General features: G+C 40.2%; 1 protein-coding gene across 2 annotated transcripts in view; it reads right to left on the bottom strand.

The window, feature by feature from the left end:
* ypel1 (yippee-like 1) overlaps positions 1–13,629 on the bottom strand; it is a 23,382-nt gene extending 9,753 nt beyond the window's left edge. The window contains exons 1-2 of one of the 2 annotated variants that reach the window (XM_060882823.1): positions 13,062–13,629; positions 7,664–7,953 (exon numbers count right to left, since the gene is read on the bottom strand). In XM_060882823.1, the coding sequence (XP_060738806.1) occupies positions 7,664–7,953; positions 13,062–13,098 (327 nt within the window). In that variant the 5' untranslated portion in view covers positions 13,099–13,629. Of the gene's footprint in view, positions 1–7,663; positions 7,954–10,864; positions 11,092–13,061 lie in introns of those variants that run through there. The other variant, XM_060882822.1, reaches the window with a different exon arrangement.
* Positions 13,630–14,689: the final 1,060 nt, after the last annotated feature.

Here is a 14,689-nt window from a genome sequence, read left to right as displayed (position 1 = left end):
CTCTAGGTGTCAGTGCACGGAGCTGTAAGCCTGAACGATTTTGCGAGACAGTTGACGTCTGTGTTGGGACACAGGCTGAGAATCAGCTTTACTTTTTCCGCTGCTGATGACCTGGAGAAAGTCCTGCAGGCTTAACGAACATTAATGAAGCTAGCCACTCCTTCACTCTGCCTGAACACGTCTCTCTCTCTTTTACACACACACACACACACACACAACTGCACACTGTTTCAGTAAGAAGTGCATATGTTATAAAGAAAGCGATCGAGTCAATCGCTTTCTTCAGAAGAACACAATATTTCACTTTAATGTGACAAGAAGCAGAATTTCTGTGTGAATTATTATTTAATAAAAAACAAGTCTTGTGCAAATCAACCGTGCAAGAGTTACATGAAAAGCATGTGATCAAACTTTAGCCAAAGGCATTACACACACACCACTTCTTTACTATTCAATACCAGGTCACATTTTACCTTTTAAAATCTAAGGATCGAAATGTACAAGGAAGTGTACAGAGGAGGTGTTATTTCTGCCCTGGTAGAAACTGTACGACTGCTTCGAGGTGTGACGTCTGCACGAACGTCTCACTGTTGTGTTTGTAGACTTTACCGCTGGAAGACTGAAGAAACATGATATTGATCGGATGTCACGATGCACTTTTATTAGCATCACAGACAACATCACATCGGTGTTTACTGCTATGTCAGTGGACATTTAAATGTGTTTGTGCAATTTTATTCCACTTTTTCTCATTAAAAGGTCAATGAATTATTGAGCATGAACAATCTTTACTTAATTTTTTTGTGTTTGGACTACATTCATACATTATGTGTCCTTTATATACACTCTAATAATAATAATAATAATAATAATAATAATAATAATAATAATAAGCAGAAGAGGAAGTCGTCTCCAGCGTCAGTTACAACTGACAAAAAAAATAATGCAGGATATTGCATTTTCTTTATCTGTACAATGACATGTTTCAGTTTTGTTTGTTAGGTTTAAGAGAGAGACAGAGAGAGAGAGAGAGACAGAGAGAGATACAGAGAGAGAGAGAGAGAGAGAGATACAGAGAGAGAGAGAGAGAGAGAGAGAGAGTCAGGGGAGTGAGAGAGACAGAGAGAGAGAGACAGAGAGTCAGGGGAGTGAGAGAGACAGAGAGTCAGGGGAGTGAGAGAGAGAGAGAGAGACAGCGAGAGAGAGAGAGACAGAGTCAGGGGAGTGAGAGAGAGAGAGAGAGAGAGAGACAGCGAGAGAGAGAGAGAAAACAATTGTTTGCAGCTGCTCTAGTGCAAGTGATTACAGGCAGTAACTTGTTTTGCAAGCACTCAGCATTAAATAGAACCACAATGTGATGTCCTCCGGTGATATCAGGACACTTCAGGACCGACTGTTAGTCTAAAATAATCAGCTTCATCTTAAATATGTCCTCTGTGAGGCCGAGGGTTTTATTCTTTACATGTGGGTTCACACATTCGTCTCATTTACAATGTGACGGAGAAACCACTAAAGTATAAACTCTTGTCCTGAAGATTACAGCTTTACCTGTTAAAGCGCTGACACTGGAGACTCCTTCTGTAAATGTCAAGTAAACATCCTTAGAAAACTTTACCATATAGAAGATCACTCATAATTGTTTTTTAACCCGTTAATGCAGAGTGTCTGCCATGAACACGTTGTTACTATAGAAACTGTAGATTTTCGAACTCTGTGTTATTGTAAGGATGATCGTTATAAATATGGCTCCAATTTTTTTCCCCAGTCTATTATAAAATCAGTATCAGTATAACTAAACATCTTACCTCCTCGAGTAATGTTCTGCAATATGATATTTCCATTTCCCTGCCAAGCTGGCACTGGAAGACATGATTGCAGGGCACTTTCTGGCTGCCAGGTTTCTAACAAGATTGACAACTGTTGCTAGAGCAAAAACATAGAGCATGACTAAGGGCCTTTTTACACCTGGTCACTTCATGTGTTTTCTCTGATCCGATAGCTATCTGATTTGTTAAAACTGTTCCATTTACATTAGGTCACATAAACGCGTCTCGGCGAACCGGATATCGATCCGATCTTTCTGCTCCTGCCCAAAACGCAAATATATTTGACCTCATTTCCGGGGTAATTGAAATGGAACACACTTTGGTGTTTGCGGTTTTCAGAATGCAATCAAAAAGAAGACAAAAAAACTGGTTATGACGGTTATGCTACAAAAAATGCTACAGCATTTACTGTTTGCTGCATTTTCGCTGGCGGCAGCAGCGCATTTTAAGACCCGACGAGACGCCTGGGTGAAAGATCACCTGCGAGTGACGTACTTCCGTTTGGGAGGAGTATAGAGCTGACGTATGTGGCTTGAACAACCACATTCATTTACACCTGTCCAGTTTCATGTGAAACGCGTCCCAGACCACCTCCTGAAGGGGTTTGAACCATCGGATTTATATCCGTCTCGAAAACGTTTCGGAGGGCATTTAGACCTGGTCTGTTTTTTATGATCGGATAGCTATCTGATCACAGAAAACGCATGAAGTGACCAGGTGTAAAAAACCCCCAACTGTCTTTCCCACAGAAAATGAGCTACGAAAATCACGAGGGGGAAAAAGACGATCGCTGACTTCCTGGACCAGGTGTACATGTGGTACGTGCGGAGGTGATCGGTGCTCGAGCTGGTTAACCCGAATACATAAGGATAAAGGATAACCTTTTTCCTTCAGTGTGATGCTGTTTGTGTTTAACTGAAGTGTGTTTAAAAGGTAATCATTAGCTTGCAGCACAAAAGAGGCACAGATGCGGAGAGCTGATTCACTGCGGGACTTCCACTGTAGAATGATTGCGGTTTGAAGTAAGTATGCCACCTCTGTGATGTATTTAGAGAGTAATGCGTGCTACGAGCGCTTCAAAAGCCTTTAAACAGAAACACAAGTCAGGATATTTTCCTAAAGTCAAACAAGCCCTAGATTCTTAGTGAGTTTTTTTTTTTTGTCCCTAAACTGTCAGGCAAGATCAAAAAGATGAAATTCATTCTGAGATTTCGGGACATCTGACAAAATCACGATGACGATGACGATGATGATGATGATGATGATGGAGTCTTTGCCCGGTTGAGGTTGGCTTGTTGCTGCACAATCGGCTCATTCTTTTTTGTTTTTCCTCCAGCCTCAGCACGTCTCTGGGAACAGAAAACTCAAACCAGTCGGTCTCTCCCCCGGCTCCTGGCGCTGAAGTAACCTGAGATCCATTTGCGTTGTCGAAATCGGCACAAGTGGGTCATTTACTGTTTCTATCACAGGCACCTGGTCCTCAGAGGACCTGCAGTCAATGATGGGTTTGTCCTGGGGCTTTTCAATCAAGAGTCTGATTGCGGGTGCAGTTTAGAGGTACAAGCCTCCAGCACATAAATAGAGGTGAATAATCTGTTAAGAGCAATGGAGCAGAAAGACGAGAGAGCGGCTTTCCAGTAACAGGATTTTCTCGAGGTAGCTCTAAACAAACGGCTGCATAATAACAGGTCAATCTTCACCCTTGAAAGAGAGAGGCTCAGGCTTTCGCATCGGTGTCGACTGATTTCCATAACCTCGCAAACCGCTTAGGAACACGGTGTAATTTCTTCCTCACGTAGCAGGATCTCTGAGTGAAAAGGGGGCGGAGCTTATGGTAGCCTTTATTATATAACAGGTGTCCGTTCTTATCTGCAAAGGGCTGGTGTGGGTGCAGGTTTCCATTAAATCCAAGCAGAAGACACACCTGAGTCTATTATTAGCTAAGATCAGCTGATTAACCAGGTGTGGCTCCTGCTTGATTTGAATGAGTACCTGCACCCGCAATGGCTCTTTCCAGATAAGACTGGTCACCCCTGTTATGTAACATTTCACTTACCTGACGTAATGCTTCCCATGTGATCCTAGCACTAAGTAAACATTGCATGAAGCTAGTTAGCTAGCTTGACTCGATCAAAATAAAACCACAGCCAGCCAGGAGAATAAAAAAAACATTAAATTCCGTCTTTAAAACCATGCGCCAAATAGCTTGCAAATGCTGTTCAAACCTCCCAACTGAACACATTTCCATCTGTATTACAAGAGATTTGTCCTCGTACATCACTAAATCTACTCATAAAAAAAAAAGACACCCAGGAGACAGCTCCATCCCTCCATGCTCTGTCTGAGAGACGGCGAGGTTAGAAGGCTCCTGCCTGATGATGCCTGAGCGCAGACATTTCACAATGGACGCCTCTCCAGAAATCCGCCATGAGATCCCACGTTTTCTTTGGCTACACTAAGGATAGCTAATCCTCTTTTGAATGCTGCTCCGATTCTTGGCAGTCGTCCTTGGTCCAAAAAGCGTTGCATCGTGTCGGCGTCGATGAGTAGATGGCAAGGAATATGCAAAGTTGGTTAAAGCTGCAGATGTTTCTAGACGCGTCGTAAGGCTGTATTTCCAAAGACAACTTTCCGGAGAAAACGGTCCGTTTCCACTCCATAGACTAAACACAGCTAGTTTGTGTTTATTTTTTAAAAAGCTACTGAAGAAGCACAAGTTTCAATTGAGTGAGTGATGGAAGAGCTTAGTGTTTAGTAGAGGGCTCTAAATATTACAAACCGCCGCTTTAAATAAAAAAATTTAAAAAAAATAAACACGTGAACTATCGACACTGATACACTTAAATAATGATTAAATTCTATAGTCTACTGAGCTAGCTAGCCAGATAGAGGAACAGATTTTCTTGGGTTTTGTACCAATCGTACCAATAAAAACTAGCACGGCTGTGACAGCTGTGACCGGTGGGATTAGAGCGGATAGTCTTGAGATTTCAATTCCTTCGGGTTTGAGATTGCTTGCTTTTAGATGCCTGTCTGTTTATGCTGTTTGTTTAAAGAGAACTGTTTAACTCAATCTTCTTGGTGTCTGCTTACATTCTGATTATAGAAAACAGTACATTCATCAATACCTGGGAGCTCTTTAACCTGAATAGAGTTTTAGGCACAAACTAGATATAAATGTGCAGGGCTCACAATATCATCTTCCCAAAGTAGAGACGTAATCAGCTAATGGATTAGAAAGAGAGAGAGAGAGAGAGAGAGAGAGAGAGAGAGAGAGAGAGAGAGAGAGAGAGAAGACAAGAGAACCCTGTGCTATAATTACATTTCCACGTAGAGCAAGTGGAGTTTGTAAAGCTTCTCGAGGGCTGAAAGTGTTACTGCATTAGTTTAGACAGAAATGCTGACTGGAGGATTCCTCTGAGGTCAAGACCCACCTCCTCATTTGACTGAACTGGTCCTGGTTTATAGACTGACCTCGGAGACTTGGACATTATTTCCTCAACCGATCGTCCTACATAAAGTTCCAGTCAAAACGAATACATCTGACCTGATCGTTTGGTTTCGCTGGGACACTTTGAGTTTTATCTTACTTATCACCCACTAATATGAGCTAACGAACAATGAGCTAATTTTTCTAGATGTACGATAATCTTGTATTTCCAAAGACACCTTGGAAAAACTTATTTTTCCAAGGAGGAGCTTATCAGCGTTTCCATAGAAACTGCAGTTCACTTTACAGACATTAAAGAAAACTAAATTCAGAGAAGTGCTTTTTCTCGCACGCAGACATTATTGCGTCGGATCGGACTGTTGCTTTAGGCGAAAATAAGGTGTCTCCCATGTTGCGGTGATAATAAATATAATGTCAATGTTACGACTAAATCGTAAACAACGGCACCGCTGAGTGTGCTTTCGACAAATTTAGAGATCGAATTTAAATAAATCACAAATCAAATAGAAAACATTTTATAATAATAGATTGCATTCTAAATGTTTTTTGATTCAAGCACTTTTCAAACAAAAGGTTTTTTATACAGTGCTTTAATTCAAAAAAATAACTGCGAGTACTGCAAGCATAAACTCTATCAAAGGCCAGTCTCATTCCTCCTTTAACGCTCGCAGTTCCGTCCTTTATACCTTCACACCGAGTCCATTTCACTCAATAAAAGATCCTTTCTGGTGATGTAGTTGTTAAATGGAAGCTTATTGAGTTCAGTGGAGCTGGGTGTGCTTTGCATAACCAGAATGTCAACATGCATCTATTGGCGCTAAATACCAGCTGATTTAGCATGAAGCGTGATGTTTATAGTGGAGCTAATGTTGCCCTGGGTGGATTTACCTCACTTGCATATGGTTTGTATAGCTTTATGCAGACTTAACTTGTTCTTAACACTGTTCTTGTCATAAGAGATGTTAGTACAGATTTACATTCAGGCTTTTTGCTTTGGGTGGGGCTACGATTGTTTGGGTCGAGCAGACCGCGGTGTGCTCGGGTTATGTGACTGGGTTTAAAAATAGTCTCAACCCCAAGGTATCTCGAAACAAATTAGCCAAGGATGGTGACATAACTTCATTCCGTTCTTTAATAACAGACTGGAAATACAAGTTCAGCTGGACAAAAATGTTTACTGCGTGTTCAGCAGTTTCAGAATTGCGACTTACAGTAGCTGAGGAACTGTTTCCTCAAGTTCTTAAGGTCAAAATATGTGCAATAGCCTGACTGCGGAAACAGGAAACCGCTTTGCAAACTCTGTAGTACTTTCACTCTTGATTTGTTCCGTTCTAAAATGCGAGAAATTTGCGGCGCAGTAGAACTAACAAGTGATCTTTTTTTCGTGACCGTAAACAAAGCGTACATCGTCGTATCGTCTGCTGAAATGAAGAACAGCTAGAAACAAGACAGCCTAGGAACAAGCAAGCGAACAAATCCCATCAAAGAGACCCATTCAAGCTACTCTTAGAGGAGCGTCTGGCACGATGCATGCTGGGATTGCAATCATGTCCGCCTGCAGCATTATCGGCTTAGGTGTTTCCAGCGCTGATGAACTCGAGGTCCTAATCAGCAAAAAGACAGGATGTAGAACGGTTGCTTTGATGTGTGTTTATTACAAACAACGAAACCCGGTGGGGTGGATTACCCTCAGAACCTATTATAGAGATTGTATGGAGTCAGTACAGTAGATTAGTGCTGTGTATTGCCTAGAGAATATAGTGGCATTATACTGTATTACATCTAGTGTTGCCCACAAGGTGTTGATTAATATGATACTATTATGCGGCTACCAAATCGATCAACGCAAAAGATGCTCGAAATTCGCAAGTTGGCGTCCAGTATGATGCAGTACGTGTGCTTGGAAGAGCTCGCTTGTCTGACTGTGACACAGCCTGATTAAAGAGCGATCCAAAGAAAGCAAGGGGTGCCAATATTTTAATCCTCATGCTGATGTAATTAATGTTTAGTGCAAAAATAATGCTTTAGTGAGCATGTAGAGCACTATGTATTGTTGGCAAACCCTTTATGTCATACAGATAAATAGGCCAGTAAATGGCTATAAAATGCTTAATACTGAACTGCATTTATAAAGTAAATAGATTCTGATGTCGCTGTCTAGTGTTTACTAACTTGTCTAAAAAAAGTAAAAGGTTTTTTTTTGTTTATTGAATCGTTTTTATGGTTGGAGATTCCTCTTCAAATACTTAAAATGTACACGTGTTCAGAACTTCTGCCAGGCATGTTATGTTGTAGTAAGCCTAGAAATAGTGCCATTGAGTGTTTTTACATGTTTATAAAGATGCGCATGGTGTACGTGCATGTCTACCAAAACCCGTTTGCTCACCTTTGAGATGAGCTCATCATGGTTGGCCAGGTGTGCTCGGCAGTGGATGCAGCTGTATGTGCGGTGGCAGTTGGGCAGGTAGGCCTGGAAGGTTTTCGACTTGGTCATCTTCACCATCTCACAGTCGTGGTTCTCCTCGCTGGGCTCGTCTGCGCTGGCGCTGGATGAGTTGCAGCTCTGCTGAACTTGCTGACAGAAGAAACACTGGAAGATGCAAGCAAAAGCCGTCGTTGTTGTGGAGTGGGTGTGTGGCACGCTCCACACAAACACCACGGGAGAAAAAAAACAACCTTGGAAGAAAAACAAGAGAGGGAGAGAGAGAGAGAGAGCAGAAAAAAAAAAAAAAAAACAACATTATTGATCACTCAAAAGGACTACAGGGTTAAAGGCTAATCTTCCCCACAGGCACACATACAATATATTAAGTATTTAAAATAAATTGGTAACACATTCATGCATTTATGGATTGTTAGCTGTGAAACTACCTACAGTACTTTGAATCAAAACATCAATGAAAAATGCTACTTTTTCCTCGAACGGTATGTTTGAATACGTTTTCGCCCTCTAGCAAATGCCACATGTTTTATCCTCTAACTCAAATCCTTGTTTAGACACGTTACAGAGGAAGCGACCAGTCTAACGCGCCGAGGAGACCGAGCCGATCCTCCCGGTAACGCAGAGGGACGATCGGCTTTATTCATAATAAATACACAACCCGAACACCGACCACCTGCATCCAAAGCTTCAACAGGTGATGCATTAAAGGTCAGTTAGAATGAGACACCTTGGTGTTAATAAGACATAGGAACCCTGCAAACTATCATGTTTCATGTTTGTTATAAATCACCTTATGAGACATGCTGTGCTTCCAGTTGGCATACAGGTGATACCAATGTTTTAAATCCTTTTTAAAGCGTTTAGCATGACCGGGTTGTGCTTGAACGAGTTGATGTTCCCGAGAATTACTCACTGATCAGCGCTGTTCCCATCAGCGCTGATCATCTGATCAGCATTGTTTGTCGCACTCAGGCGTTTCTATGTTCTAACCCTAACTAAACAAGTTATTCCATCCATAACCTTTCCTTTGTGATTCGTTCCCTATTATTCGCCTGCCACGTTTGCATGTGGTGCCGTAACCCGAAGACTTGTTCTATCTATAAGAAATAAATTGATCTGTATGATGTCATTCGTTCTGTTAAAACTATTTGACGGATTTTCGGTCGTTACGACACGGAGTCCTTCGTCTTATCGTTTTGAGAACAGTCGTGAAGAGTAACAGAACAGGCGAAGGATTGAACGAGAGACCATTGGTGACATTTTAAAACATGTATTCGCTCCTTTCCCTCAGAGGAGAGCTAGAACGCAGCGATCACGGCCTGTTGCCCGTTTCCTTTTATAGCTGTGAGTCAGCTTCTCTTAACTTGTTTGCCTTGGCAAGATGCTCATGTTCTGATTGTTGGTGTAAACTGGCTGACCTGGGAAGCCAAATTCCTAAAATATTACATGATGTGGGTTGAATAATTCCATTCATGGCTCTCGTCCTGGCAGAGAATGAAAAATAAATAAATAAATAACAGGAAAATGTTACAGCTCTGCGCTAATGGACGGCTCCAATAACACCGTGCAAAAGAATAACAAAGGCGCTTCCGGAGCAGAACAGGAAGTCTGGCTACTGCCGTGCAGAAAAACATGCGCACGCGCGCGCGAGGACCTGGACCGAGCGAGCGCGCGAACTCGCGCGTGCCACGAGAAGTGGAAGAAAACGTAAACGTAAACAAAAACAAACACCGTGAAAAGACGATGAAACTGACGCCACGGTACAGAAGTGAGCTTACGAGCACAAGTACATTGAGCCAGGAACGTGAATCGATATGAAAGGATGTGTGTTAGTGTGTGAACGATAGTCATATGGTTTGTGCGGCTCCGTGATTCGGTCACGTTTGGTGTCAACTTTTTTTTTTTTTTGCTTTTTAGACGAAAAGGACGTCGTTAAAATCGTCTAGCTGAGAGTTAAACACGTCACCACCGTCCGTTAGAGGAACAAAGAGCGTTCACGGAGTGCGCGCGCGCGCTAACCTCCAAATCTCCAGGATTCGACTCCGGATTTTGGAGGGATTCGATTCCGACTCCGGTTTCAGGTGTTCCAAGGAGTCGGTTTCAAGAGTCAATTTATTCCATATACAGTACGACGTATTGATGAATCAATATGTCGATTAAATAACCAAAACGTGCCACTGGAGCGTTCGTGATGTTTTGTGATGATTTAAATAACAAGGCAAGTTAATTTTAAAAGGCCAAATGGTTTTATTTATTAAACCGTCACTTCTTCACTGTTTATGGTTGATGCCGGGTTCGAAATTCGACACCGTTTTTACAAATTAAAGTACCATCCTGATGGTGTTTGTATTGTATAGACTACTAAATAATACTTTTTTTCTCTGAGCAAGAATCGAATCCCTTTTACAGAGTCGACTCGACTGTCAGGCTTCAGTCTCAATGCCTGTGAGATGAGAATCGACTCTGACAGAATCACCAACTCGAGGAAGCGTGCTCAGGGATAAAAGCTTAATCAGTCGGATTATGAGTGTTTAAGTATAAAAAAAAAAAGGAATATCTTCTTTGCCAAAGGCATAGAATAGGTTGTACAGTACAACAACAACAATCCGAGTCCTCATTTGTTTTCCTGTTACTTTTTCAGCACAAACTTCCTCTCTGTAACCTTCATCTTTGTCTTCATTGGTTTGCATGTGCGTATAATAATAATAATAATAATAATAACAACAACAGTTACACGCGTGACAACGTGTTTAAAGCAAACGTAAACGGAATGAAACGGTGACAGAAAATAGGATGTCAGCAGAAAACACCTTTTAGGGGTAACAAAGGAGAAGCTCCAGTGAGCACGAGGATGCAAAACAAAGGGCTGGTTTAACCATGAACAGGAGGAAGAGCAGAGCAACACTTCTCAGCTCTGGATGTGTGTTTCTGTACATGATCCCACGTTTTGTGTTGTTTTTGTCCTGTGCTCCACATTCACACACAGCTCACACTTCCTCTTCTCTCAGAGCAAACCGACAAGGAAGGTTGTTGTCATTGCAGCAACATTCACTCATAGACCGATCAAAATCAACTGCTGTTAAAAAAAAAAACAACAACAGTATGCTGATCTGAATCGAAAACGTATAGAAACTCTTCACTCACCACCTCCTTGGATGTCCTCAGTGAAAAGCTCTGGCATAAAAACTAAACTGTTGATTTGGATCTGATTTGTTTTCTCCCACAGCACACTGACGCTTGCTGCTGTTGTGTGATTGTCTGGCCTCAGTTTGGTTGAATCCTGAGCCGTGTTGTGTATCAGCTGCTGTATTCATGTCACTGCTTTGTTGCTCTCTTTGTGTTTGTGATAGACTAGCTGCTTTGTGCCCACGACGTCACCAGGAGGCGGGACCGTAAAAATGATTGACGCATACGGTGTCCAGTGACAAGCGAGGGGGCGGGGCCGCGCAGGGCAGAAGAACCCGGATGTGTAAATAAAAACACGGTGCAAGGTGGCGTTTATCTATTAAACAGAAATGTAACATTGACGCTGAACGACGTTGATAGATCGATAAATAGTCCAGTTTCTAGGTTTCTTCCGTATGCCTTGTACGTTATGGGTTTTAAACATGCTAGTTTACAAACCTGTGGGAAAGTCATGGAATTAAAAATGATTTTGGAACAAATGTGATATTCTGTTGTCAAGGTAAAATACAGACACGTTTTTAAATCGTTGTTAGATTTCCCCTTATTGTTCTACATGAAATCAGCATCCCTGATCACACTGTTTTGCATTCATGACCTTCTTTAAAAGGAAAAAAAAAGGAAAGCTTGAAAGGTAAACTAAAAAAAAGAATTGAAATGGCTAGAAAACACAGATAGATAGACAGACAGACAGATATATAGACAGATAGATAGACAGACAGACAGATATATAGACAGATAGATAGACAGACAGACAGATATATAGACAGATAGATAGACAGACAGACAGATATATAGACAGATAGATAGACAGACAGACAGATATATAGACAGATAGATAGACAGACAGACAGATAGTCTGTCTTCTTGTATGGTTTTCTTGTATAGTATAGTGTTATTTATGTCTGTACCTTTGAGAGTCACAAACTGCTGGAACCGTCAACACACTTGGCCAATAAATCTGATTATGATTCTGTCTAGATAGACACATAGATAGATAGACAGACAGACAGATAGATAGATAGATAGAGACAGACAGATAGACAGATAAACAGACAGACATATATAGATAGACAGATAGACAGATATTCTATTTATCTCCAAATAAAAGATGAATGCTCGCATAATTACCATGTTATAAATAGTACAAAAGTCTGCATCAGTAATTCAAACAAGGCATACACTTTCAAACAGAAACCATACAATCAATTAACAAATACCTGGCTATGAACAGTACACCTTGTATCCATTTACTGTAAAAGTGAATTAAATTTACAACATAACAGCACCTCCAGTGTTCCACTTCTGAGGATACAGTTGCATTGTTTGAGGCTTGAAGAACAAAATGTACCTGTAAGCTTCTGGCACTTTGTTTTCGTATGTGTAGCGTCCAAGACAACCTTGCTCCATCTTATAAATATTCAAATATTGATCTTTAACACTAAACACAACTCTGACTGTCACTTCTGATTGCTACAGGCTGCCGATGAACGGTCACGATGCTGAATAAACAGCAAGGTGTTTCCGAAATCCATTCATCCATGCATAATGGCCCCATCATCCTTATGCGTCAAAGAGCATCTGCTATGCCTAATAAATAATAACTGAAAGGACGATGGTCTAAAAATAAATGACGGTCACTAAAAGTGTAGAATATTCTGGTTGGGAATGAAAAGGCTGCCTAAATGTCAAAGAGCTTTACATTATATCATCATTCGTGTAGGATGTCATTTATGATTGAGAAATAAATCATAAACAGCTTCCTTTTATTTATTACTTACACAGTAGCAAGGCTGATCAGTGATGATCAGCTATATAAGGAAGCTCTGAGGTATGATGTCATTTGTTTTCACTCTGCGTCTCCCTTCAGTAACACACTTTCTCTTATTCCAATGAACCATAGCGTTGATAGATAGATAGATAGATAGATAGATAGATAGATAGATAGATAGATAGATAGATAGATGCATGCATTATAAACTTAATAATATTAAATAATACTCATGTAAACAGTGTGTGACCTTCACTCATGCACTTGTAGACATTATAACAGATCATATGCAAAAAGAGATGTGTTTATTAGCCTACTGCAGGTTAATATTTAATGCAATATTTAAATTTTAATGTAGATTTAATGTTTAATGCAAATATATTGTACCTTTTTGTTGCAGGAAGTGGAGGGTTTTTTTTCTCATTCAGCAGCACTGATGTCCCACTGACGGATGTTTTTTTTTTTTTTTTTTCCTTTTCTTCAGTGTTTATTCATATTTCTTCCCTCTGCGGATTTTTACACGATGGATAAACGACGTGTTTTGTCAATAACGAGCTCCACTCGAACTTGCATTAAAACCAGCAGTGTTTTTCATTCTGCGTAAACATGCACCACTGAGCACTAAGCCCGGATTTCCATGAAACACTGCAACCAAACGGAGGCATAACTTATTCATAGCCCGTTAAAAAACTAAAAACTCTTTATCTCTAAAAAATAATGGAACCGAATTGTTGTTATTTACACTGCACGTGCACGTCGGTTCATTCAAAACAAAACAAACAAAACGCTGGTTTTAATTGTATTATAATTCCTCTCGCATAACTACGATGCTCGATTGGTGTCTGCGCGCATTCACACAACTGACTCGGGTTTATTTCTGGACGTTTGTTTTGATACCAACCGCAGCGAACGTGTTGAGAAGAGGAAAAAAAAATAAAAACGCCATTGACGCCATGACCTGCCGCTGCCTTGGCAACCAATCAGATCTACGCCAGCCGTCTTTCAACCAATCACCTGCCTGTGCTGTGTCTCCAGTACACGAACCAATCAGCGCCGAGTTTCGACTCCGCTCGCAACACCTCCGTGTTATTAGTTGCCAAGCGCGCTCCCGTGCACAGGCACGTGTCGCCGCCGCAGCGGGAGCGCGCAGCGGGCTCGCGTCATCGAGACACGTGGAAGAGGTAAACAATTTGCCCGCGCGCATATCAGGGAAAGAGGATATGTTTACACGTGGTGGAGAAAAACACTGGGCCGAGCAGGTTGATTATCTACATGAACTCGGGTCCGAATTTCCATATAATAATTTGTGTTTACAAAAAAAGTGGTGGTGTGGGTGGTGTGGGTGGTGTGGGTGGTGTCAGCAGTAGAGCAACACGTGAAAACGACCTGAAATTTAATACACTTTCTGAATCAAATAAGAATTACAGTTACACTAATAATAATAATAATAATAATAATAATAATAATAATAATAATGATAACAATAATAATAATAGATAATAATAATAATGATAATAATAACAACAATAATGATAATAAGAATAATAATAAAAAACTAATGATGATAATAATTATTATTATTAGTGTAACTTTCATTCTTAGTCTTATTTGATTCAGAAAGTGTATTAAATATTTTTATTATTATTATTATTATTATTATTATTATTATTATTATTATTATTAGTGTAACTTTAATTCTTTGTATGTAATATAGAATGAATAAAATAAAAATATAAAATAATAAATCATTTTTAATTCTTTTATCCGTAGACCTTAAATGATCACCACTACTACTACTGCAGCTAAAAAGAATATTAATAATAATAATAATTATTATTATTATTATTGTTGTTGTTGTTGTTGTTGTTGTTGTTGTTGTTGTTGTTATTATATTTTTATTTTATTTTATTTTTTATTTGTGTGAGGATACAATGTACAAGTATTTTTTTTTTTTCATTAAACACGAGTTAAATAAGTATAAGTAGTAAAATAACTAAAAAAGTTAATCGCTAACT

Source organism: Tachysurus vachellii, chromosome 12 (assembly GCF_030014155.1).
Source record: "Tachysurus vachellii isolate PV-2020 chromosome 12, HZAU_Pvac_v1, whole genome shotgun sequence".
Classification (NCBI taxonomy): Eukaryota; Metazoa; Chordata; class Actinopteri; order Siluriformes; family Bagridae; genus Tachysurus; species Tachysurus vachellii.
Note: the sequence above shows the minus strand (reverse complement) of the source record. Positions and strands in the feature narration are given on the sequence as shown.